This window comes from Etheostoma cragini, chromosome 2 (assembly GCF_013103735.1).
Source record: "Etheostoma cragini isolate CJK2018 chromosome 2, CSU_Ecrag_1.0, whole genome shotgun sequence".
NCBI classification, from domain to species: Eukaryota; Metazoa; Chordata; class Actinopteri; order Perciformes; family Percidae; genus Etheostoma; species Etheostoma cragini.
The window spans coordinates 27999637-28027355 of record NC_048408.1 but is presented as its reverse complement, the minus strand read 5'-3'; the positions used below and the strand labels follow the sequence as shown (position 1 = coordinate 28027355).

Here is a 27719-nt window from a genome sequence, read left to right as displayed (position 1 = left end):
GGTTTACGCAGTTTACGAGACCTAAAAGCACTTCTCCCAGTCATGTGATTGTTTTGGTTTCTTCAGATGTGTGCTGTCTGTCGCTGGCAAGTCTGCTAATGTAAAAGCCTGAAAATTAGCTGGAACACAGAGTCCACTGCTTGGACTCTGCTCCTCAAACAGATGTGTTTAACGAAAAATAAATTAACAAAAAGCCAGGACCCCCTAACCCTTACATGCCAAGCTATGCCTCCAGAAAATCAAACTTGAACAATGAAGAACAAAATGAAACTTTACATGACAAACAATGAAAAGAAAAAAAGGGAGAACAACCACTTTATCTTTAACCTTTTTCCTTTCCAAGGGACAGAACCAGGAAGCTCCGCCTATACTGCAAAAACCAGCCAATCACAGCGCTGGCTGATATTTGATGAGTTTTATCATCTCTGTTTACTGTTAAAGACTCACCTAATGCTGACGGAACTGGTGTGACATCACTTCCTGTCTGGTGGTTGTGGTAGTTGAGGGGGGCGGGGCACATGTGGGCTCACTTCCTATTCAAGCGGGTTATGGGGTGGGGGGGGGTCAGATAACGTGAGAAGGGAGTCGGACACTTCGTCAAGCCCCTTCCTCCTCGGTTACTCGACCCGGTGCAAGGCGAGGGACGACCTGACAGGAAATGACATCACGAGGTTGAATGGGGCGGAGGAGAGGAAAGGAGGGATGGGGAAAAAAGACTAATTTCTTCAGTATTTCTTCTATCGATTACTTCTCCTTCTTGTTCTTCTTCGGACATTGGAGCTTGGTTCTTCTGTTGCATTCGCTCAGCCTCCTTTGATCTTTTTCGGAGTCCAAAATTTGATGGAAACCTGCATGATTGATTAATTACATACTAGAGAGGAAATCTAACTGGTGTGGGTGGGACCTGGGGGCTTTATAGGAAACTTTGCATTCAGGTTTACAAAAGAAGTTCACTTCTATCAGACTCTCTCCCTCTCTGACATCTCAAATGGAATTTTCGTTTAGTTTTGACCAAAAACAGACTTTGACGGTCGGCTATTTCTTTTTTCTCCGTTTTCTGCCGATATAGTGGTCAAAAAATATGTTTCCACAACCTGTTTGAAGACAGGAAACACTGTAGGATCACATTTGAGTTTCCTGTTGTGCTTGTAAAAAACAAGAGGGAGAAAGAGTGGACAGAAGCGGACTTCTACCACACTTTATTTATTATTGTTAATGATGATAGTCTAATGAATAATGATATCAACGTCAATGCAAAATGACAATGATAGTGATACTGATGACTGAATGATTGATTGATTGATTGATGGAACTGTTGCTGTAGATTTGTTGTCATGTTATTTGGAGTTTAAGTATGCTATGTCCATCTTGTTTACATCAGTTATGTTATAATCCCCCCGTTCAATGACGTTTACCGGGTTCCTGATGCCTTCCTGCAACGTTTCGGGGCAACAATGGCTTGGTAACATTCACTTAGCAGCGTTGCGTGTTGTAACGCAACTCTTAAGATAAGAGGTCAGAGGAGCTTCAGAACCTGACTTCCAATGATTCATTGGGTCAGTACTCTTGTTAAGCCAACCCAAAGATCAAGAATTCATGTTCAAAGAGAGGGGCAGACCAAATCATTGAGAATGTGGACAAGTTTGCCTGCATTTTACACTGCAGAGTTTTACTGAAGTTAAAGTTCTACCAAGGTTGAATTTTTCCACTTTTAGCCAACTACAAATCCCATTTTTTCCCTCTATCTGGCTTCGACGTCTTGTAGTGCGATAGGTTGCCGGCAGTAACAGCACAGTATTGTTGGTTCAGTGTTGGTGTCAATATTAAGTGGTGTTGTTCTCTATTTTTGCCACCAGGGGGCATTTATAAGCGCACATTATCCGCCCTGCCTTCCCTCTCTACAGGACAGCCTCCGGGCCACATCCTGTTTTCTAGACCTGGAGTGAAACCACCTCTTGTCTCTTATAGTATATATATAGATAAACGTCCAGTCCTAGTCAGGGAACATGGATGTAGCCTGAGAGACGCCATATCTGTCCGTTTGTTTGGCCCGTCCTTCTGTCTGCCTGTCTGTGCCAATGCTGACCCTCCCCCTCCAAACCCTTCTCTCAGGTCTGGATAACCAGAGAACAGTCACCAAAATCACCAATCCAATCAAATGAGGTTGTAGCAAAGTTGAAACCTCCTCCGCCAAAAGCCACTTCAGTACCCAATCAACCTCTTTTCGATCTTTTTCTGTCCATTTGCTTTGACGTCTGTTCTTTCAGCTTGCCAGAGAGCAACACAAAAAGCATTATAGGACAGAAACACTTAGTATAGTATTTGCATCCTTATTGTTATGAGGGACAACAATTATTGAATATTACAATAACTCTAGGACAAGATGATAAAGTATAGATAAATATAGATGATAAACTACATATAAATCTAGATATAATATAGTAGATGTAGTTATAGATAACAGACAGAGCGTAGAGTTTCACACATTTATTTCTTTTGCATACCGTTCATGCTCATGACACGGTTGACGATCTCGCTACTCTTGAAACCTTTTACTGTTTTCTTCGCAGTCGCATAAGCCAGAAAAAAGAAATACCAGTCCACGTGTTTTGACTCTATGCAGACCTCATAAGCATCCTATCCCATCCATACGTATTCTTTCAGAGAAGAAGCTGCAACGCTGTGGTACTGTAAAATTGATTATTGAAACAGGAGCACATGGATCTGGGAAATTGTGAAGATGGACCCCTTTCTTTCATGTACCTTTGTCGCTGTCCCTCTTCCACATGATCCCTGTTCTCTCTCCATCTTTCTCTCCTCTGCCGAAATGTGTTGCCTCCAGGCCTAGCAGTTGAACATAGGGTAGTGAAGATGGGGAGAGGGGTTTTTTGCTTTGGTTGTTGATTTGTTTTGCGGGAGTCAAAGGGCGCAAACCTGAAACCCCTCTGCCCACACCTCCCATCGTGAGAGGTCACAGCAGGTGGGGATGCTTCCCCAAAACCCCCTACAGAGCCACAGTGCCTTCTGTATCAGAGTCACATTCATCACTCCCTATTCTCCTCGCCCCTAGCCGCTCCCGTCCACCCCGCTCCCCGCCCATTTCTCTCTGTGGTAGTTGAGATCAACCACACTACGCCTTAAAATTTGAGTCCCACCGGCTCCCATGCTAGCAGGGAGCTAGACTGAGACTGGGCCACGGTGAGGAAATAGCAGAGGCGCTAGACTTGACGTAGGGACATTAATATCACATCCGGTATGGGCTTGGTCACTTAAAACTCACATTCAAACATACACAGATTTTTACACATACACAGATAGTTTCCAGATCTAAATCTAAATTGATTCATACAGTTTGAATCAAAGCCTCGTGGTTTTGATTTTCAAAGACTCAAATGGTTGTTGGAGATGTACCGGATGTTGATAGCAAGCTAGCTCTCTTGGCTTCACCTCCCTGTTTGGCGTGGCATTTTGTGTCCATCCCAGAAATGTCGAGGGTCCAGTTTCAGGCGGTGTAGTGAGAGGTTTACAGAGGTGCAAAGCAGTTGCTTACTTCTCAGGTCCCGCTATAGTTAGGTAGCTAGATAGTTAGACGACGTAGTGAAGAGTCAGCTACAAAACAAGCAGGCCTCGGATTGAGTTATTGTATGGTTTTACATGGCTTGGCTTCAGACGTTAATGTAGACCACCCCCCGCTCTTTTCACTAACCTACATTTCACATTCTGACCCCTCACGTCCCCATCAGCAGCCTGCCGACGCACCAACTTCAACACAACGCAAAGCGTGTTGACAGATAGGGAGGAAAAAAAACACCTCCATTTTGGCTCCATGACACCACTCGCTTGTCCAGAATTGTAACAGCAGATCCAAAATGGCCGACACACAACACTGCCCTTGTGTGTAAGCATGTTGTGTGTGCTTTTCCAAGAACAAATCCCATACTTTGGCAAAAAAAGGGAACATCTAATCATTTTTCTTTCTTTGTTTTTGTTGTCTGGTTTTTTTGAACGGGGTTTGGGGGGGATTTCAAAGTTTTTGCTCAGTCATTGCTTCTCATTTGCTTTCAGTGTCTTCACCCCCGGCTTCTGTCACCCATTGGTCTTAAACTCCACCTATTCTTTTATTTCTTCTTCTTCGTTATGGGACGAAGGAAAAACTAACAAAACGCACCAAACCATCCACTCAGCCGGCTGTGAAATTGTGTCAGTGGGTCAGTCGTGAGGCAACGCGTCGACAAAAACACGAATAAGGGCTCTCTTTAAAAACAAAAACAAAAACAAAACTACACAGTGGGTTTTAATGTACAGTAGTGCTGCCAAAACTTGTGCTTATGTAGCTGAAGCCACGCTGTGGTCTCCCCTTTGTACAGCACTATGTGTGTGCATGCGTGTGTGTGTGTGTGTGTGTAGGGGGTCAAGAGCGAGGCGGGGAGGGAGGGGCGGGAGGGTCAAAAGACAATGACAGAGATTTTTTGAAGTAGGGGTCCTGTTGGGGGTTGGGGGAGGAGTTTGGGGGGGTGGGGGGCAGCAGAGTTTGTAGTGATGTTAACACAATTTCACAATGGCACTGGACCACTTTTCGGGCACATCCTCATGCTCAGAAGCCATTTTGTCACCGTCACCCCACCCACTCCTGGTCCCACTGTGAGGGGGGCGGGTCTACTGCTGCGACAGGGAGACATTCACTATGTGTGTTGGTGTCCGTGAGACTGTGTACGTGTGTGTGCGGTTGTTTTTAGTGGTGTGAGAGTGTGTCTAGGGCTAAAACTGATTTCTGATATTTTATATATTATTTATTTTACAGAATAATCTAGGAATATTTATAATTATTTTATTTTTTGGGATAACGGGTGTATATTAGCTGTTGAGGTTAAACCCTGCACATTTGGTTTCAAAATGGCAATAAGATATAATTACATTTTTCCCCAAGGAAAGTTTTGCACCCAAAATGGTCAATATACATAGCATGTTTCAAAATGTCAAAATGTAATCACATTTAAGTAAAAGTAGAAAAAACTAATAAATAGGGATGCTTAAATGAAATTGCAGGTCATGGTTACTACAAAGATACAAGCAATGAAAAAACTGCACAGAAAAGTATGTGTATCACTATATTAGTATGAACCTGCTTGCACATTAGTGTCATTATTGTGCACCACCACCCTCTGCATATAAACAGTTCTAAATCAAATGAGAAATGATTTAAAAATCCAAAGACATTAAATGATATCAAACAGTAACAGTTTTTTGGTAACGACTTAATCAATTAGTGCCATTGTTTTGTTTTCCGTGGGCTGATTAATCAATCGATCAATAAATTGACTAATCGTTTTAGCAATATGTGTGTTTGTGTGTCTAAGAGGAAGATATGTGAGTGAGTGGACTTGTCAGTTTGTCATTGTGTGTGCGGGCATGTGTGCATGTGCATGTGTGTGTGCGTGTGTGCACATGTCCTGACAACATCAGCTACAGTAGGTCACCCTCAGTGCCTTACACTGTACAGGACACAATGATTTCTCCTTCTAAGACAACCCCAGCGCACATGTGAGATTTTAATGTCCTCCTTGCCACCTTCATTCCCCTCCCTTCCTTCCTTCCCTACCTTGCCAACTCCTCACATTCCTCTGGGACAATTAAGTCCAGTCTGGAACGGCGAGGGTTTGGGGTGAATGGGGTCAGTAGATAATCATGTCATTTCTGTCACCCATTCCCTCCCCCATCGTCTGTTGTATATTTTGGGCTCAGTAATTCTTCTGTATATAATCCATAAACTTTCTGAAAAACTCACTGTGTTCATCTGATGTTCCCTCTGTGTGTTATTCTTTCTTCTCAGCACCTTCACATTGACTTCATCCCTCCCTTTCTCCTCATTCCTCATGTAATACCATTCTTAAACACAAGGTGGTGTGATTGAGCTTTTGCCATCATCACTCATCGTGAAAAGTGTATAGTACATCTGTGCATGCAGTGCAGGTTGAATGAGTTCTTGCTTGAGGTGTGTAGGTGTGCTTTGTCTGTGAACGTCTGTCTGCAGTCTCTGTGAGTCGTTGTGTACGTCTTCAGGTCTGTAGGGAGTCCAGCAGGTATTAGAGATGAATTTCTTGATGATTTCGGGACATTAATCCAAGATTATTCATTTGAATTCATTATTTGTTCTCTCACATTTGTTCTATAGGCGTACAAACTATGTGTTATTGCATAAAATACATACAATACAGTATCAATAAAGCTGCACTAATCAACGACAAGGGAACAAATGTTAGCTAACAGTTAGCTACTGACACAGAGCAACATTAGCATTGATTTGGAGTTGTGTTTGTGTCCCTCTAAAGAATTTAAGTCCATTGTTCACGCACCTTTAAACTCTGTTTCAGTCTACACCAACTGTTAAGAGTATACCTGGTTCTTAGATGTTTACCAGCTAGTTGCTAACTTTGTCTACCGCTTGGTGCTGAGCACAGAGTGAACAATGACTAAAACTATTTTTGATGTAGCATCGAAAATCTTTAAGAGAGCATCAACAGGGCTAATGCGCAAATGTGATAATTTACTGATAGGTCTACTTCATAGAATCAGTTCAGTAACTTGTGTGCACCCATATACTGAAACACAGTGGCTAGCCTGATGCTAACACTCATTGCTTGTTGGCTAGTATTTATTACAAGGAAAGAATTATTCATTTTTGTGCAAGCTATCAAATACCATTCAACCAATATTTTTATCTCTAATACTAATACTCTAATAGTTCCTGTCTGTGCGGGTTTACAGTAAATTGATTCCTCAGACATGGGTGAAATGTCTCCTGCTGTCGCCGTAGCAACCCCCGAGGTCCCTCTCTTTGTTTCCATCTGTCGCTCTCTGCTCCATTTTTCATCACCATTAGCCCAGTGGAGACGAGTTGCTTCCAGAAGATCTGTCCTCACCTCTCGACGTCAGCGTCTCGGACGCTGGAGGCCGATCTCTCCCAAAACATCTCCAGGTGCCATAAGATCAGGAAATCAACAGGTTCTTCTTTTTGTTAAACCCTTTGTAGCACAGATTTGAATATTCTCTAACCATCAAAATGTTTGTATTGTGATAAGTCAGAGAAGATGGTAAGTGGAACATCTACAGAGCTTTGCAACAAATTTGGACACAGTATATCTTTTTCACGTTTGCACTTGATTGGTTTAGGTTTGCACAGGCCAAAATGACCCATTAAAGAACTAACTTTCTGTCATGTTTGCTGAAACTGACCCCATATTTGAGTGGTATTACATGAAGCATGGCACCACCTACAGCCTGTAGTGCAACTTGCAAAAATCCACTGCTCCCTGTTCAGATCCTCCATTATCCTCCAAAGGCTCCGCTACCTTATACTCATGGTATGGCTCCGTAACAGACGTTGGGCTTAGGAGACTGTTTGGGCTTTAGCAGAAAGGGAGGGAAGGACTGAGAAGTTGTCGATGTTCAAATTATTTGGCTAAATCTTGGATCTTCACAATCCTACCCACAGCCCCTTTAACTCATTTATTGGACAATGTTTTAGTAACCTATCATTTGATAGGAACGTTGATTCCAATCCCGCAAACATTACCCAAAGATTAGAGAGATTCCTGTCTATTCTTGTCTGGTATTCATATGAGTTTCCACCATGTTTTTAGGTAAAACTAACAAAGCTAAATAAGTAAAAGCTTCAAAGCAAACGGCTCCTTACTTAATTGTTCGGGGGAAAAAATGCAACAAAACCTTCTCTAAATGTTTATGAAATTAATACTGAGCCGGCCACAGGCCAATGGTAAAAACTAGCTACAAAGGGTTATGATGTTATCATCAATGCAGAGATGCATTGGGAAAACTCTCCGAAGCAACTACCAGTCATCCATCTCATCACCATGCCAACCATCGGGCACTCGACCCAGTAGAAACCGAACCAGTGCCACAGTAGAAAACCATACAGGATTCACTCAGCAAGTTGGGGGGGGTGGTGGGGGGGAGGGAAGAGAAAAAATAAACATACATGGCAATTTAAGAAAAAAGAGAAGTATTTAATTACAGATTTGCATGTGCAATGTGCATGCCACTATGTGGGGTAACAAGTCAACTTCAGGAATAAAAAAATAAATAAATATAAAGAAAAAAGTATATATATGTAATATATATATATATATATATATATAGATAGATGTTTTTAAGAGCAATGTGTTTCTTTTTTTCTTCTATTTTTAAAAACAAAAAAATTAAAAAAAACCTGACCAAAAAAAAAAAAATTTAAAAAAACTTTCATCCTGATTACAAAAAAATGGATATGACTTTGGTGATGAAATCAAAGAATGTTTGTTTGTTATATTTGCCAGTTATTTCACGGGGGGGAAACCGTGGGGGAACAAGAATAGATAACACTTTAACTAACATTACAAAAGAAAAAATGATTTTAAAAAGGGGGAGAAGGAACACTAAACTTTTCCTGGATGAAAAACAATCCCTTTGAGAGTAAAGAGCTGCCTGAACCTGAATCTGGTGATGTTATTCCCGTTTATTCCGGATATGAAATCCCTTCTTTCTCTCTTTCTCTGACCATCTCTTTCTCTCCCTCTGTTTCTTTCTCTATCTATCTCTGCTGTTTCTACCAGTGCATTTTGTAATTTCAAACAGAACTCTTCCTAAAGAACCTGAATAAACCAGAGAGAATGCATTGTACCCATCCTCTTGTCTGCTTAATGATCCTGCACCCAGTAACACACACATACACACAGTATCACAATTGAGTAGTCCGATCACGCATAATCAGATTAGATTTACATAGTCTGGTTAAAGGTTTTAAAAAAAGAACTGTTTATTTAAATGAAGAGTCAACATTTTGAAAAATTCTTCTTCAATGAGATATCTGAACGGTAAATATGAAGTTTTGGACTTTGTGCGGGTATAACCCGGTATATGTGTTCACCAGAGAGCGTTAGACGTTCTGTTTCCTCTTGTTTTTCAGCCTCTATGCTAAGCTAGGCTAACTGTCTCCTGCTGCCAACTGGACATTTATTCTACTGTACAAAATAGCCTAGCCTACAATTTGAGATATTTTGAATATTGTGTGCAATACATGAATATTATATATAAATGGTTATGAAAATGTGTATATTCTTTGTTCTTTTTCCTCTTTATTTCAAAAGGCAAGGCTGCATAACTCAGCAGGACTCCAAAAGGCGCCTAAAGCACACACAGTTGTACTTCATTTGATTAATTGCAGATTTGGAATGTGCGCCACTAAGGTTAGAAACAAAGGTGAGTGTTGCTTTACTTCCTAATCTTGCGGCCCTGTTTTGTAAAGGATCCTCTGGCAAAATCTATTTCAATACCATGTTTTATTCTGTGCTCACGGTGTACATATTTCTAACTAAATGTCAGTGTTATCACACCGCCCTAAACTAAATTACACCAACTCCAAAACCTTGGGCCACATAGTGTTTTTAATCAAAGGAATACTGTCGAGTCTCTACATGATACATGCACTACATGATAGCAACTCAACCGTGACGTGTTCAGAGGGGAATATTGTATTTGTTTTTCACAGCACTTTTATGTGACAGCTGTAGGTATTGAATGCTTTATAGATAAACGTTTCACACACACAGGTGATTTCATAATGGAGTCATACATTCTGATTCCTTCTTAAAGACTACACTACACAACTGTAGATGAAGGGAGCAGTAGCACCTGAACCACCTACAACATTGAAATGCTGTCAAAAGGTTTTTACTTTTACTGGAATATCATACTCCTAATTAAGACTACGTTCAGAAGATTGTGGCTTCCGGTGACTTTCCCACGCAGAACCTCAAGTGAAGATTATTACCTCTTCTCAAGAGTCCATCATGTGTTTTTCAATCCCCGTGTCTTCCTAGATCACGGAAGGCTTGTATCATGTGGATGCCACATCAGTGTTGTTGTTGTTACTTAGAATTCCTCAAGGAGCCTACAGAGACTACGCACTGTAGCTTTAAGGGATGTACAAAACCCCCTTAGTTGCTACTATATGAAAAACTATTCTTCCTAGAGCCCAGACAAAAGAAGAAAACAAGAAATTCAACATTACATTGTTACTTTCACATTGTCAATCCAATAAATAAATCCTATATGATAAATAAATCCACATTGTCGATAAAATATAGCCGTATACTGCTTCTATCACTAAAGATTACATACATTTTTGACAGTTTATGCAACTTTCCCAAATACGATTGTAATAATAGTATTAGTATTAGTAGTATTATTAATATTGTTATTAAGTGCAGCAGTATCAGTTTACTTACACACCAAGGGACAGAGCACCCAGTCACGTCTAACAGGATTATGTTACAGTAGTGCAAGCAAATGAAAACTAATTATCATCTCCTTTAGGAAATTACATGCAACAGGATTAAACATTTGAAATGGGATTTCATAACTTCTATCATTAAACACGATACTATGTGATACAAGTACAATAGGAATGTAATTGCTGTTCTGTACACTTTCACTTGTTAGGCCAATTAGGATACGATTTTAGAAACGCTATTAGAAAAAATACAAAGTCTCTTTTTGATGACTCATAGCATTAAATATAATACCTAATAATATTCTCATTTAATGAGCTTGTGGACTGAAGTGAAAGTACAAAGTCTTAAAAATTAGATTTGTAATGTGTCAGCTAGAATTAGTATAAAACATGTCTTGATAAGGTGTGATTAAGAAGCTGACATAAATGTGACATGAATTAAACAGCAGTAGTTTTCAATCTTTTGTCCAGCATGATAACTATCTACAGTAGCTGCTTTTTAACGGAGCGTACTGAAACATGTCATTACAATGAAACAGGGCCTCAAATATCCTAGCAACCGGAGGGCTGATCTCTTTCGTCAGAGCCTTCATTTTTAAATCTATATGAGAAACTGTACTAGACATGTGTCTTCGTCAGTTCTTCCTGCAGACGAGTGCATCTGTGAATGAAACGGCTTCATTTGCTCCTTCCGAGTGTTAAAACCCTCAGGCAGCCGAATCATTGCCTGTGAGACGACCGACACACCAGGCGCCCTCCTATTTAAAAATGTTAAACATGTTGAAATCAAACGCCTCCTCACTAAATGTCCTCAGACTGCCTCCCTCCTCCTCCTCCTCTTCGTCTACATCTGCAACTACGTCACTGATATGTGCTGTGGAAGACACACTCACCCACACCCACACTCACAAAATCTTTTGCTGTGTCCTACACTTCCCCCTCCCTGTGTAGTCACGTTTTATTGACATCCCTCCTCCTTCTGTCTTTCCCCTTCCTCTCTTTAAATGCCCTCTGCTCTTCCTGCAGCCCTCCTTCTCCTCACATCTGTCCTTCATCCTCCTCCTCTCTGTTTGACTGTCTATTTACCATCTTCTCATACAGACTCTCTGGGTGGCATCAGACTGCCATCAGACAAGAAAGCCTAAAAACACAAGATGAAATACATTGTAGTTTGAGTTTTTTGCAATTTTTACAATCATCTGTGGGCTGTAAGGACATTTTAAAACACTAAACACAACACCTTTGGCCATTAACATGCCTACTGTATCATGAACACACACATACACACACACACTCATATGTTCCAGATGTATTGGAGATGTTATTATGGATCCCACGTAACTTCTAGGCAAGTCCCGCCCCACGAAGCAGATTGATTACTTAGGGTTAGGCATTGATCTCGAGTGGTTGAGGTTATGACAGCCGATTGGTCAGGGGACAGGATCTGATCCAATCTGGTTAGGTTACCCTTTGCAAGCATGGACCCCTGGCCAATAGTAGTGTGTGAATGCTTTTGAAGAGCGAGTCTTGCCTCAAAGTTGCGTGGGTTCCATAATAACAACTATTGGAGAGCTCTGTCCTCCTGCAGCCAAGTCTTAAAATAGACTCCTCCTACACTTTCTGTTGCCCGCCTGCATCAACGCATCACTTCCTGTCTCTGCCAGGTGTGCTGCAACAGCAACACACACACACACACACACACACAGTCATACAATGCCAGATGTATTGGAGAGCTCTATCTCCTGCAGCCGATTCTTAAAATAGACTCCTCCTACACTTTTTGTTGCCTGCCGGCATCAACGCATCACTTCCTCTGCCTGCCAGCTCTTCTGCTGCTACCACACACACACACACACACACACTTAGGTCACTTTTGGGGACATTACATTAATTCACATTGATTTGAGACTTACCCTGACCACAACAATAGCCCCCACTTACCTTACCTTAACCACTGACCCTAAAATGAGCTTTTCCCAATTGGAGACCCAGTTTTTAATCCCCAATTAACTGGTCTTTTGTCTGAAATGTGTCCCAGACGGTACACGTCAGGAACACACACACACACACACATGCACTTGCAAGCATCCTTCCTCATTCATATTCAGCATTAGTCCTGTGCTGTAATGAAACGTCTCAGCCAGTCACACAGTGGGCGCTGTGAGAGGCATGAGGTCATGTGTTCACAGACTCTTGACATGTGATTGTCAAATGGTTATACACACACACACAGACACACACACACACACACACACACACACACACACACACACAACACATTATTACTTCCTCTTCATTTCCAGAGAAACACATGAGCCACGTTTTTACTACAACAGAGCATGACTTCCTACTAACAGAAACACACACTTTAGTTTGATCCAATCCAGATTTCTTTTTTTGCATTTAAAGTTATTAACTAATACATTGTGCCCAATAGCTAAATGTGTACTGCCATGTGCTTTTTTAAAGGTTTTTTTCAAAAATATACGTTAAAACAGGTGAATGGAAACACACTTAACTAGCTAATTGTACCAATAAATCAGTTATGATTTATTGTCTACCCTGCCAACATGTCATTTATTCCTTATCGGCATCACAAGAGAAAGTTATAAAAAAACAAGTTAAATGTGTCATGTCTGTCTTATACTTCAAGTTTAATTTGGTGTAGTATCTTTTTATTCTTATGTGTCTGGAATATTCATACTTGTGTTACGTTTGCCATAAATTTGAAATGATCTACTCTTAAATGCTCTACTTCTAAGCCTTACTGTTTGCCTCTTTAAGTCATTAAAGGTGAAACAATTTGACCAACTCTATGCCTATTTTGCGTATTATCAATAATTTGTGTGCAGTCCCTTAATGCCTTAATGTTGAAAATGAATATACTCATTCAAAACAATGTGTTTTAACCCAGTTTATTAACACAACCAGTGTGATGCAGGTATAAGTTACAGTATAAATTCTCATACAAATATGTGATCAATCCACAATACAGATACATCGTGATGGAGAAATACGTGACAGATGTGATCAAAGACCCTGTACTGGCCCCTCCACATCTGCACACGACTCCCTCACTGTGATTGGTCCCTCGGTTTATCTGCCTGCATCACAGGCAGGAGCGCGTTGGTCGATGAATGCATGCATCCTGTATGAAGACATTTCCGGCGCTGGTCTATTTATAGCTCTGAGCTGTCAGAGCTTCATGTGACTGGCCTCTGCACCGAGCATCTTAATCAGGCTGCCTTATATGTGGCTCCACTCCACAGTGCACGATTGGTCCAGGGAATCTGAAAAATCACTGAAAACGTTTAAAACATGCTTAGCCGCATGTTTTAGTAGAAAATGCTGGGAATTTGTGCAGCAGAAATTATGCTTTAAGAATAGTTTTTTTATCCCACTACCTTGATTTTTTTTAAAGATGATTTTTTTACATTTCAGGACAGCTCAGACATGAAAGGGGAGAGAAATGGGGAAGACACTATTACGGTACACTATTACAGGTGGGACTTGAACCCTGGACCTTCTTCCTTGAGGAATAAACCTCAAGGCTAATGTGTGCCTGCTTTACCGACTGAGCTAACTATGTTTTAAAGGATTTGGCAGGGATGTTGTTGGTTCTTTTATCGTAAAATCCCATCAAAAACCAACACAAGCAATGAACTGATCTCACTATTAAGCATTGGGTGTTTCCAAAGCCTGATGATACGTCTTGTTCCTCTGTGCCATAGAGCTCCATAATTGTCCAAAAAACTATAAAGCTAGCTAGAACTGAAACTAACAATTTTTTTCCCATTTAATCATTTATTTGTTTGACCTATAAAATGTCTGAAAATTGTGAAAACTGTGGATCAGTGTTACCCAAAGCCCCAAGATGATGTCCCCAAATGTCTCGTTTTGTCCACAACTCAAAGATATTTAAACCCCATCATCAGTGATGAAAATAGTTGGTGATTATTCAAATAGTTGACTACTTATCAATTCATCTTTTCAGCTCTAAAGATATCCCTCATTGTCCTAAACACATACACACTGTAGTTTATTCTGACCCAGTCTCACATACACAGTCCTCCTGGTCGAAACACTCACCAAATGTGGATTCATCCATGGCTGAAAATAGTCCCAACCTAGACCAACTACTACAACTTCAATATACAGTCATTGATTATTGCTTAGTGAAAAATGGTCAATTTCCAGAGCCCAAGGTAACAACTTCAAATGACCCAAAATATGGAATTCAAAATATCTAGATCTAAATATCTATGTTATATAGAAGCTACAACTGTTGCTAGCAGCGTCACTCTACAGCTGGCCATGTTGGTTGGTCTGTTGGTCCACCACCTTGGCCTGAAGGAATTATATGTAAATTATATATAAGGAATGGATTGTTGTGAAATGTTGTACTGACATTTAATATCCCCAGAGGATAGAACCTGCTGACTTTGGTAATCCCCTGACTTTTCTTTCAGCGACACCATGTGAGTGAGCCCTGTCACCATGAGACATGTCTCAACAGTACTGAATGGATTGCCATAAAGTGTGGAACAGACATTCGTGTCCCCCTCAGGAGGAATTGTAATCAGGGGTGATCCCTTCCAGATTGTTTTGTTTATTTTTATTGGATAGTTTTGGCTGGGTAAGGTGCGTTTTTTAGCAACCGATGTAATAATAACTGAGATTTATTTAGCACAATTCATGAAACCCAATGACGCTTTACACAAGCAACGTAACAGGGACAGGGGCAAAGAAAATAGTAGGCCAACACAAACACACTAAATGGAAGAGGAATGTAATTCAATGTAGGCTACTGTACAACCACGTTGCAAAATCAAAGTTATTTTATGAAGGAAATTCGGGATTGGTTTTGAATCATTTACAATCCCATAATTGTCTCCATCTGTTAAAAGCCCAATTGAGATTGCCCGACATTAATCACTTTCCCTTATAGTTGTTCTTTGTTTAATTTCCTTCTTTCCTGTGACATTTATTTTGGCGTCATTTTGGCGTCACTTTGACAGCAAATAACTTTACATCTGAAGTGTTTAAAGACTCTATTTGTCTATTGTTTATTTCTAAAGAAATGTATAAAAGGCTCCATTATCTTGTAGCTCACGTTTTGGCTTCGTAGCAGACGTTTTTGTAAAAATAGGCTAACGAGTGTGTCATAACCACGCGACATTCTGTCGCATAGTAGAGGAATTACCGCAGGCAGTTTCAACTCACATTAGCTGTTTAGGTTTAATTACTAATATTAACTAGCATTTTAGTTAGCAATAATTAGCCTGTGCCTATGTTATCGCCTTACACATACCATATGAACCAGTTTCAGAAGCATTTAAAAGTCACATATAGTCACTTTAAAGTATTTTTTTTGTTTTTTTGTTTTTTAAACAGACCATACATCAGAGCAGCAGCTTTTCTTGGCAACACTGCAAACAACTGAACTAAAAGGAAACGATCACACCATCAGTTTTCTTGAAAGTAAGATTTAGGAAGAGAGTTAATGTGACACGTGAGGCTCACAGAAGTCCTTGAAAACAAAACGGGGTGTATTTTAAACAGGATGATAAGGGTTGATTTACCCACACCTTTCTGAGAGCCTTTATTCTCCCCTCCCACACACGCTTGGATTCACTGCTGGATGGAAAGTTTAGCCCACAACTAATTAATATTCATGAGCAGAACGCTCTGATGGGCTGAGCAGAGATCAACATCCAAGGCGGCCTGGAGTCAGATTTTGATGGACGCCTACTATAAACATGGCAGCGGGATACAGTCTGCAAGACCTCACTAGTTAGAGCCCGAATACTCAAGTTCAGAGGATTCATGCAACGTAACATGTTCAATGCAGGACTTTTACCTATAACAGAGTATTTTTTCATAGTTTGGCATTAGTACTTTTTCTTAAGTGGAGGATCTGAATACATCTTCCACAACTGCCAGCTGTCCCACCCTGACTCTCATTCATGATTTATGTTATGTCATTTCTCTAAACTCATTTGCATCTATAAGTGGTGTTGTCTTTGTTAGGAAAACCAGTTAAGGTGCTTTTTCAAAGGACACTGTGTACCTTAAGTCCTTGTTTTAAAAATGATAAACACTATTACCAACTGAAATCCTCTTAGCTGAATATGTATTGCTGCTTAAAGAGGAATGTATAGCCTGTACATTTTAAAATGAATGACCCAATTTGTGTTGTTTGTTGATACGCTAGGAAAGTAGGCAGATCAGGGTCACCATGATAAAACTCTCATCTGGGGGTTTATGTCTACATTCATATGTCGTGGGGATATTAGGTGGTATTAACAGTCACAGTGTGACACTGCTGCTGAGCCTCTGACGAATGAAAACAACAACAATAAATAAAAGTCATAACAAAAACATGATGCATTTTACATCCGTGGTTCACAATAGAAAAATCTGAGGCATCACCTGATGACGATGACTCATAAGGATAAGAAAAAGAAAAACAAGTTGTTTATTTTTTCTGACTTTTGACACGTTGTGTTGCTTATTTTTGACGATGGTGATAAGCTCAATTAATTAGCGTTGAAGCAGCTAGTCGTTTAATTAAATAAAATAAAAAAAGTGGGAGAATGACAAACCTTCTCTAGTTCCAGCTTCTCAAATGAGAGGATTTCCTGCCAGTCTTTTTGATATTATTGTAAATTGAATATCTTTGAGTTGGGGATTTTTGCTCAGACAAAGCAAGACATTTGAAGACAACTTCTTGGGCTCGGGAAAGATCTGATGATCCGTTTTTCAGTTCTTTTGAATAATTAATGAAAATAAAATGAAACAAAACCTTTCTAGTTTAGACGTCACAAAGTTCCACAAAATGAAAGACAACGGCAACAGATGTGAAGCTATAAACACAAAAAGTTTCAAAGTGTGTGTGTGTGGTGTGTGTGTGTGTGTGTGTGTGTGTGTGTCTGTGTGTGTGTGTGTGTGTGTGTGTGTGTGTGTGTGTGTGTGTGTGTGTGTGTGTGTGACAACAACAAAGATTTCCCAAGGTTTAGGAGCTTTGACCCCAAAGGCATATCTCCTGTAGTTTAGAAGGATAATGATGATTTCACAATTTCACACAAAGACCCAAACTCCATTGTGTCCCTTTACTTAGTTGCCATGGAGATGTTCTGCTGACATAAAAAGCTCAGCAGTAGGCCTAGTTATGATGTCATCCATAGCTTGTGTAGAGTAAATTGTCCGTGTTTGTTAACAAGTGGACCTTGAGTTGGGATAGTGTTTTGCCAAACTACTATTTCTATTTAGTGCTGGTTGTCTGATTAATTGTTTGGTGGGTACAAGGTTATTATAACTGACAGAAACGATGATCACAACTACATAATAAGACTAAAAAAAAGCACAAAAAAAGCATGAATTCTCCTTTAGGAAGACTAAAGAAAGCATTTTGTTTGACCTTTTAAGGGATGAAATCATCATCATTCCTCAGTTCTTCATCACCTTGTCAGCATCATTGGGTTCCTTCTTCATTTCATTCTCTAATTCTTCCTTTTTGACTCAGATGCCGCGTTAATATGCAGGAAAGAAGCAGTAAGGAGGAGGATGATGGTAACTGAGATCTTCATAATAAACGCAAGGAGGGTGATGAAAACCAGAGCGACCAGAACAACCAGATCAGCCGGATCAACAACAACACCATCATTACCAGTCATCTGGCAGGAAGCCGATGATGATGAGGAAGAGGCTCTCAGGCTGTAAACACTACCTGCTGCTCTTTGTTTTGTTCAGCACCCGTGTTTGGCCCCAGCTGCTTGGTTGCGTAACTCTTATTTTTTTATATTATCCCTCTCTGAATCGGTGTCAAGTCACGTTGGGAAGGAAGGATGTGATTCAGAATTGTGCCGTAATCCACAGGAAATATTATGACCCTGGAAGCTGCATGTGTGTGTGAGAGAGAGACAGAGAGCTTGTTTGTGTGTTTTCTACTCTAAGCATAAGATTAGCGGTAACAAGCCAGACCGGCGCTGCGTTGCACAGACATCCTCCCTCTTATAAAAAGGATTGACCCGGTGACCTGTGGCCTAATATGGACCACTAGCTCTTTCGTTTGGAAATAAGTAGTTAGTGGAGAGGTTCAAGAGAGTGTGTGTCAATCAGCAACTCCTAACATCACCCAGACCTTAAATAACTGCATGAACAAAGAGAGCAGGACAACTGACGTACCCTTTCAAAGTGTTTATTACAAATATGTACACCATCAATACAATCAAACAGCAGCTTGGAATGTGAGGTAATAATATTTTTTCACAGGGCTGATAAGAATAAGAACATTTCAGTGACATTAATTCACCGAAGGTTCAAATTACTGGAATCCAACATTATGTAGACAGCCTGTTTTTTTCTCAAAGCACCATGTGAACAAAGTATACAGGACAGTCCCCTGGCAGTAGTATGATTTGTCAAAGTCCACAGCAGCGGATGAGTGTGTGTGTGTGTGTGTGAGACAGAGTCTGCCCAAACTGTTCTTCCTCTTTCAGTGGTTGAGTCTGATATTCCGGTATACAGACAGGAAATTCCCTGGTTGTCCTGTACATGTGTGGGGGTGTTGCTCAACCACTGCACTTCTTCTCTGACTGACTCATATCACTCTCTGCTGATTCACACATGCACACGCTTTGAGTCAGCGACAGTCACTTGTTTGGACTCATTTTTACTGAAGGTGAATCACCGGGGGAAACAAAAGCAACACAACCAGTTCCCGTTCAGTTTCTTCCTCAAACTTTCCGGCCGTAACTCCTTTACGACTGGTTCAGTTTCTTCTCCTTCTCTGCTTGGTGACCTCTGTAGGGGCTTTACCAGCCCGGCAGGCACATTCAGATCGACCGGAGAGCTCGAACCATGGTCCCGGTAATCCCTCTGTCCCGGGACCGCTGATGTAGGTCAGCTCCTTGGTGTGCATTCGGGGGGGGTCAACCCGCCCTTATAGTTCAACGAGGAGTTCAGAATCACTTCACTCCAAAGTCTCAATGGAGGCTATTTCCTTACTCCATCTGTTCAGAATGCAGGTATTACCCGATTTAAAGACAAAGTGTTCAGGGAGTCCACGGCCCCGGCGCGACAGCTGCCCATCGGGGCCGCATACCTCTCCTCCCCGGGCTCCAGCCTCGCCCTCTTGCTGGGAAGGAAGTCAGGCGCCGCTGACGCCTTGCCCCGGCGTTTCCTGGACTGCTTTGTCGGGCTCATGTTCTCTTTGTCCTCTGTGATTTCACTATCACACCGTTCTTCTTCTTCTCCTTCGCTGTCCGGTTCCTCTGTAGGCGGCTCGACTGAGTTCAGTGCCGGCTGGGGCTCGGGCTGAGGCTCGGGTAACACAGTTTGTTCCACCGGACTGGAGCTTGTCTCCATCGGCTCCTCTGATGTTTGCCCCTCGATCTCCCGGGAGGAGTGGTAGATGTCCCGGGCAGACCTCATGACCATGGAGAGCAGTAGGCTCCGGTGGAGTCTCAGTCCGCCTCTCTGGGTCCTGGACGCGTACAGCTTGCTTATCGACACGGCCAGGATCCGTCTGGCTTCGACGTTCACTTCCATAACGGTTGTGGCACTCATTGTTCTTTCTATGCGTAATTGCGCACGGTTGTTTTTTGGCACTTTTACCAAAAGGCAAGCAGATCAGTTTCGCCTATGTGTCTAAAGTTAGACTTTAGTTTCTTAGTTTTTAATCGGTTTTAGCTCGGTGTTCAGCTGTTCACCAGTTGTTGTAGACTCAGAGAAATGAGAGCGTTCCAACAGCAGGGTGGCGTTTTATTTCCTCTTTGACGTAACATGGACTTCATTCCTCAGTAAGTGACAAACAGGCGCCGCCCACACCTGCTGTAGCTGCAGCGAACACAGACACACACACACACACACACACACACACACACACACACACACACACACACACACACACCATCTGTTCCGTCTACCGTTTTTCTCACAGTTGAGTTCTTTATTATTTAGATTTGTGCTTCTGCTGCAAGTAATTGCTCGCTACTGCAGCTAATTTAATCCTGAAATATCTATATTTTATTATGATCTCTTCCTCAATTTCAGCTGTTTTTTTATCAGCCTTCTTGTGCACATGAAGGTAGACATGCACACTGTTTTCTTGATAGGGGTTACATTATTTTTAATAGGCGTCTCATCTTATTGAATGTCTTCTTGTATAAATACCATGAATTAGCACTTAAAACAAGCTTATAAAAGAGCAAGCAGACAAAACATTATTTATAGAACACTTTGTTCCAGGAGAGATACAGCTCGTTCACAAAAAAAGCAAAAATTTGTATGTTACACATATGTGAATTAGTAACACAACTAAAACAATCATACGTAAATTCTGTAAATCAAGCAAACACTCTATAAATAGACTCTTTAGGATAAACATTTTATCACGTAAAAGCAAGTTTCACCTAGGAGATAATATACAACAAAGTCACAATTCTGTCTTAAAATAGACTTTCACAACAAGAGCAAGGCAGATTTGTTGCGCAATGAAGGAAGTGTTGTAATGGAAGGTGTTAAGGTGAATGCTTGTGAATACGTGAAGGAGAAAAAAATGATGTCAGACATGTTTACATTCTGGCAGCAACAACAAAAAGCTAGCAGCATTTCCAAGAATTTACGTGGGAGAAGGTGTCTCCAATTTCTGGAGTTTCTGCTCTCTCTCTCTCTCTCTCTCTCTCTCTCTCTTTCACACACTCACACACACTCACTCACACACACACAAACACACACACACACACACACACACACACCACCACCACCACCACGTCACTCACTCGTACTTTCAGCCGGCCTCCATATATGGTCCATCCTGTAGTAAACCCCTGTGGGGACGCGCACAGCGGAAAAGCCATGACGCGAACGCGCAACCACCGCAGCCCCTCCCCCCTTCCCTTCTTTTCTGCACCCGGGCACAGCGCTGATGGTGATGGCGTCATCTCTACGCCATATATGGAGTTGTCACCGGTGTGAATTAGGTTACTTAGCAGCCGCACAGCTGAGGTCAAACGGCAGGCGGCTGTCAGTCCCAAGCACAGTAATGAGGCGTTCAAGTGCCGTTGGAAATGTTATTCTTTTAGATTGATAAACAAACAAAACGGCCCATTCTGCAATTAGACAGTAGGCTACTTGTCCTTTTAATCTGAAGGTTTTAAACACAATAATTCACGACCACATTTACCGTAAAACAGAAGTATGATGAGATGTAATTTCCATATTGGTTTTGCACATTCTTTCATGAAAGCAAACCTAATATGGATTTAATTGCTGTTATTAATATAGTCATGTATTTGGATTTTAGTTGTTTTTTGACATGGAACGTGCTCATTGATGCTCATTATTCATTCAGGCAATGCAAGGCCGGTTTATTTCCATAGGCCTACTATAGAGCACATTTCAGAAACAAGGCAATTCAAAGTGTTTTACATAAAATACCAAAAGCATTGAGTCAAAGTTCAAGAGAAAAACACCACAAAAAGACATTTAAATGGAATTATAGGAGCCAAGAGAATAGAAAATAAACGCAAGCTAAAATAGAATAACACAGGAATAACACCAGAATAAAAGCCACAGTTAATAGTTATATGATTGTGGGGTTGAAGTTTGTGTGTGTGTGTTAAGTAATGTTCATTTTCATTTGCCCCTGGCCAGAGGTTACAAAGCACCTTAAACTATACAATAAATAATAGAATAAAATGAAAAAAATGCACATATTTTTTACAACTAAATATCTGGTCTATTTTTTCTTTTTCTTTTGCTATGTATTGCTAAATTTCCCTCCTGTAGATCTTAAATGATCTTTTTTAGGGAATAGCAAATTGGCAGCAAGCAAAGTGAATTAGTGTCGGGGGAAATGGGATTCACATAACTCACATATGGCCGGAGCCACATCTCTACTTCTTTTTACCTATAGGCCTAAAAATAACCACCAATGGCATAAAATAACCATCATGACAACAAGAGGGAATAGAGACAGGATTTTGAAATCTTCTGAATATTTGATTTGTGGTGAGAAATACAGTAAAAAACACAGAGGACATAAAATCAGCTAAATTCTATAACTAAAGGCAGCTTAAATTAAGCCACTTTGATCCTTTTTTTACATAAAAACTTATCCTGTCATACAAGTGTAACTCAGTGCTGGATAAATACTAATTCAGTGTGCATGTTACACTTGTTATCAGTCACACACAATCACCGCCCTGAGTTGTCAGATGCTGTATAAACATGTGAACTGTTACCATGGAGACCTTTCCCATCACCATGACGTGAACATGGTGGCAGAAACACTTTAATGGATACCAAATGTCTGAACAGCAATTATACAATCATGTGACGACGCGTTGTACAGTGGTGTTTTTAAAAAACAAAATACTCCTTAAAATAAAAATTGTTATAGTGAAAAAAAACTGACGTTCTGTCCAGAATAATCATAACATATTTAACAACTGGAGTTTTGTCATTATTTGATTATTTAAATACATCATTTGGGCCATCAGAAATTTGAAATACTTTGTGTGAGCTTTGTGATCTTGGCATTTAGAAATGCATACAATCAAATCTTAGATGCTACTTGAAAGGATGTAAAGGAGAATGCATGCTCAATCCTGTTCACTGTCTGCCCTTCTATTTTGCATTAAAGGAGAACATGTGAGATGTAAACGGCTCTATTGTTACTCTAATGTGTTGCACGTTTTAAATCGTGTTAAATCCCAACCCAGCTGGCACAGAAGATTCAAGTTGGATGAGTATAGTTCCATGATACGAGGCGTTCTTAACCAAAAAAAAACACAAAAACATGACTTCACTTCAGGTCTGTACCCGACTAGTCACTATGGTTACAGTGTTATGTGTGATTAAATACTGTCTCTGCCTGAGGCCAAATGGGCGGTGGAGTGTGTGACTGTGTATGTGTGCAGAGTCAGACGTGAGGGTGTGGCCTGCTTGTGCACTCATTACACTATTTCTCTCCATAGTATAAACACTGGTTGGTAGGACTGGGAAATGACCTCGTTGCCAAAATAGGACATTTACACTTGCAGGCAGCATGGAGACTGTTGCCACAATTAACATTTTACAGTACAATAGTAACGATGATCCCTTTGATTAACAGCTTTCTGGCACTTCTGGTGTCTGTTGTTACGACGCTGTGCTTGGAAGCAGTGTGTTAAACCTCTAACAGATTTTAAAGGCCCACAGCTGTGTGTGTTTGTAGGTTTGAGCTCCTTAACTACAAGTCAGGTAGCCCTCGTTTGTCGATGATAATTCTTTGTAAGCCTTTTTTAAGACCTTTGAATGGATTGCTCTATTAGTTCCAGGAGGTCCTTGCTTTCCATTCATTTCTACAAGGTTGAAACCAAATGTGTAATCTTGAGATGTGTAATCAATGACAGTAAATATCAAGTGTAAGGTGTTTTTTCTCAATGTTCCATCCATTGTTACGCAATTTGAAGCTAATCAATATTTCTACATTAACAATGGATACAATTACTATTTGTTATCCCAAAAACAAATGTTAATTGGTCAAATATGCAGACACACACAAGGATTTGACACCGGTGGTCAGTAGATCTCAATAAAACATTTGTGCAATTAAACACGGTTTGGCAGTGTTTTAACCCCCAAATTGTCTTTCCGTCAACTATGCACATGTCCTTCAGGGTCAAAATGTTAAATGGTCAATAAACCTCATTTATTTGAAATCATGATTAATTCTTTGTGTTAAAAAGCAGAAATTATGAATTATTTTGACAAATAGCTAAGATCAGAGGAATATGCAGCATGTTCATGGATCATCACATATGTTAATCCGGTTAGACCACAGTTTCTTTAAAATTAAATAAAAACCCAAAATGCAATGGAAGTATAGTGATCAATCATTCTTATTTCAGCATTTTATTGAACAATCTATGTTATTTTTGGGCAGTTTATTTGAAAGAAACCCATGTTTCTGACGTAAAAACAGTGAACACAGGTCACATGGGACCCAAAGACAACATGAGGGGTTAAGAGAAGACGTGTGACTGTAGACTGGTGGTTGAAGTGGCTGGGCCTGTTTAATGTGCTGTAGCTTTATGACACAGCCGGATGTTTGTTGTGGTTTCCAGTTGCATCCTGGCATCATTTACCATCAATTAAGGATCTCCTCTTTCTTCTTGCAAAGCAGCTCCACAGCATTTCAGCTGTAAAAGAAAATAAACAGCAATCCAAGTAGCAACTACTTTCCAAACAAACCAGTTTTTTGTCTTCATTATTCTCAACTGAATGCATTTAGCAGCAGCAGAAGCAGGTTGTATTTGTGATTTCCAAAGATGAAAGTAGGTCATCCTTACAAGGAGCACTTGAAGGCATCCTTAGGGAATGGGTTAGGGTGTCTATTTATAGACTCAACACTTCTCTGACTGTTTCCTCCATGGTTGTTGACTCTCAGCCAGTTTCTTTGTGTTATCTCGGAGCGTCTCGGTTCATTTCAGACCTTGTCTTGTTCCGTCCTCATGTTTTAAAATGACTCAAACTTTCCACTGAGGCAGATCCACAGTCAGCTGAGCAGGATTGTAGATAAGCAGTAGAGACAATAAATACTAATTTGGGGATTCTGAGAAAATACCTAAATGTTTTCTCACATCACGTAGCCTATCCATCTAAGGGTTTTTTGCGGGAGGTTTTGCACATCTGAACTAAAGGGCTGAGGAAAGAGGCCTATCGCATCCTGTGCAGATTATAAAGTGCTTTGAGGCAAATCTGAGATTTGAGACTTGATCTATATGTTATCATGTCGCCTGACAAGTCATAAGTTCAATGCCTATAATGGGTGCATCAGATGGTCAGCCTGCAGTTTGTTTCCACATTTCAATATTAATACTGGTGCTTTAATATAGAAATATTTATTAGATTTAAACAGTGATGAAGAACCAAGTCCTGGACTCTGACTCATGTTGCTATTCCTTCTGGACTCAAGGATGTATGAAATCAGACTCAAGCATTCATGAAATTGGACTCGTAAATTGGATTTTTGAATACCTTCTTGTGTAAAAGGACACACAAATGTGACAGAAGATATTGATATAGTCTGTCACTGGGCGTGTCCTCCACCAGCGACTGAAGTTCATGATTGAGACTCAAACTCAGGTTATGGTGACTCGACTCGGACTCGACTCGGACCCTTCTTTGGTGATTTGACTTGGATTTGAGACTTGACTCAGAGGTTCTCCGAGTTCCAAGTTAGGAAACCTGAGATCAGGGGGCGTTTCCGACTTTGACCGTGGAAAATCCAACATCCGAGTACAAATGGAGAGCGCTGTATTAGTGAATATCCATCAATGCAGAGTTATAATCAACGGTTGATACACACCTTCCATCCAAACAGAATTAGTCAGTGGCCAGTGTAATAGTTGATAGAAACCTTTGAGATTTTATGTCCTGCGGAGAGCCTTAAAACTCACAGCTGCATGTTGCCCCAGATACCAACCACTACGCTTATGCTAGAACACCACCTGACCCCAGGTTTGCCCTAGTTTGAGGTAATTTGATTGAACAAAATGTAATATGAATCAACATATGTATGTACAATAACAACTGAAATACAACTATATTTTCAACACATGACTTTTCTATTAGACAGGGCCACACGTTTAGGCAACAACGCTGTCTCAGTATCCCATTAGTTAGTTAAGTTAGTATTGTAATTACGTGGAGAATATTCTCAAGTTGACTTGCTAGAGGGGGAACGTGCGGCTTTCAGGGCCCCAGGAGGTCTTGATAGTAACAAATACTCTTTAATAAAGTCAAAACAAAACCTCTGATTGAAGAAAAAAGCGCCAAGAAGCAAAAGAGTCAATGGGAAATTTTGGAAGAAACAACACCACTGTCAATTTGATGCTTAAAAAATGAAGCAATAACAGATTGATGAATGTAACTGATCGGAAAAAACAACCTGACTCCCTCAGTGTGTGTGTGTGTGTGTGTGTGTTTGTGTGTGTGTGTGTGTGTGTGTGTGTGTGTGTGTGTGAGACGTTTAGTTTACAGCTCTGGCTGTACATTTTCACAGGAAGTGGAGTGAAGGAGGAGCAGAGGAGAGGAAACAGGATAAAGACAGGAAGGATGGAGCTGGACAGGACAGGGTGGGATTGAGAGAACCCCAACAGGAATAGAGACAAATGGGTGGGAGAGGAAGGAAAGCTGTAAAGAGAGAACATGCGAACCGTACTGGAGGATGTGCTGAGCATGCAGGTTTCTTTTTCCCCAGCAACACTCTCCATTGATCTACTCTGGATTCTGATTCATTTTTTTTAATGAGAGCTCTATAATGTCCAGATGATTTATCATCCTCTCTCAGATTTTCATTTCCTTTGATTGACAAACGGATAAAAGGGAGAAGTTTCTAGGTCTGTGATTCGGAAGGTTTAGAAATCCTCATCATTAAAGGTTTTTCACAAGATCATAAAAACGTAGACTTTTAACATTAAAACACATAACTATGATCATCTTTGTTTGACCATTAAAAAGCCTTTTCAAAGCTTTCAACTGCAACTGTTGGTTATTTATTTGGCAAACAATTGTTCCCTTTTCAAGAACAAACTCTCACAGTCCAAATCAAAATTGTTAAATAGGGCAAAACCTTTCTGTACCACTGTGGCTTTCTATACCACACTGGAAGCGTAAAAACACCCATTACTGTAAGTCTCACTACAAAGACAGAAATAGAATTCTTATTTTTGATGAAAATTCATTCTTAAATGTAGACAGTAGTTGATAAAACTACTTTACTAAGTCCATTTTGATGCTGTTCAGGACCTTTCAATTACATTACGCAACCTTAATCAACAGATGGTGGTTGCTCAGTTGTCATGAAATTGAACTTTAAGTGTGTGTGTGTGTGTGTTTTTGTGTGTGCGTGTCTATTCTTTGAGTTGTTTACCATATCTATAATTGGACAACGTGTATACAAAGAGTTAAAGTCAGCCCTTTGGTTGCATCGTGTGATCTACTGCACACTCAAGCAGTAACTGCATAGACATTACCATGGCAACTAATATTGTACAGATGTGTACCAGTAACTCCACATCTGTCCTTACCAGCCCATTTCTCTAAAATTAACAGCCAGTTTTCCTCCTTTGGTTTGTTCCTCTGAAAACTTTACTTCAAACCACCTTCAACCCGACATTAAAACGTTATTATTAACCTAGATTGGATTGATGAAGGGAGTATGAAGATCAACTTTTACAAACTGGATTAGGAAATACATTTTAGGCTGCAGTTGAATAATGCAGTCAACCAGTGGACGATGCTGTTATTTATATAAGTATCATACATAACCATAAATGTATATGATATGGAACTAGTTGCAGTGGTGGAAAGTAACTACGTAGGTATACTCAAGAACTGTACTTTAGTTAAGTACAATTTTGAGTTAGGCTACTTGTAC

The 27719-nt window shown here is 40.4% G+C and overlaps 1 protein-coding gene and 1 long non-coding RNA gene across 3 annotated transcripts; one reads left to right on the top strand and one right to left on the bottom strand.

The window, feature by feature from the left end:
• Positions 1-2: 2 nt before the first annotated feature.
• LOC117934706 lies at positions 3-27090 on the top strand. 2 transcript variants are annotated; one of them, XR_004654552.1, is made up of 3 exons: positions 3-5397; positions 23140-23145; positions 26242-27090. It is a non-coding gene; the product is annotated as an uncharacterized LOC117934706 (long non-coding RNA). The 2 variants fall into 2 exon arrangements; XR_004654551.1 differs by lacking the exons at positions 3-5397; positions 23140-23145 and adding exons at positions 17852-18227; positions 21744-21748.
• ier2b (immediate early response 2b) lies at positions 18476-20060 on the bottom strand. Its single transcript, XM_034856358.1, has one exon. The coding sequence runs from the start codon at positions 19856-19858 to the stop codon at positions 19307-19309; it is 552 nt and encodes a 183-aa protein (XP_034712249.1). The 5' UTR covers positions 19859-20060; the 3' UTR covers positions 18476-19306.
• Positions 27091-27719: the final 629 nt, after the last annotated feature.

Coding starts and splice junctions, on each gene's coding strand:
- ier2b (XM_034856358.1), bottom strand. CDS start 19,858: ATGAGTGCCACAACCGTTATGGAAGTGAACGTCGAAGCCAGACGGATC.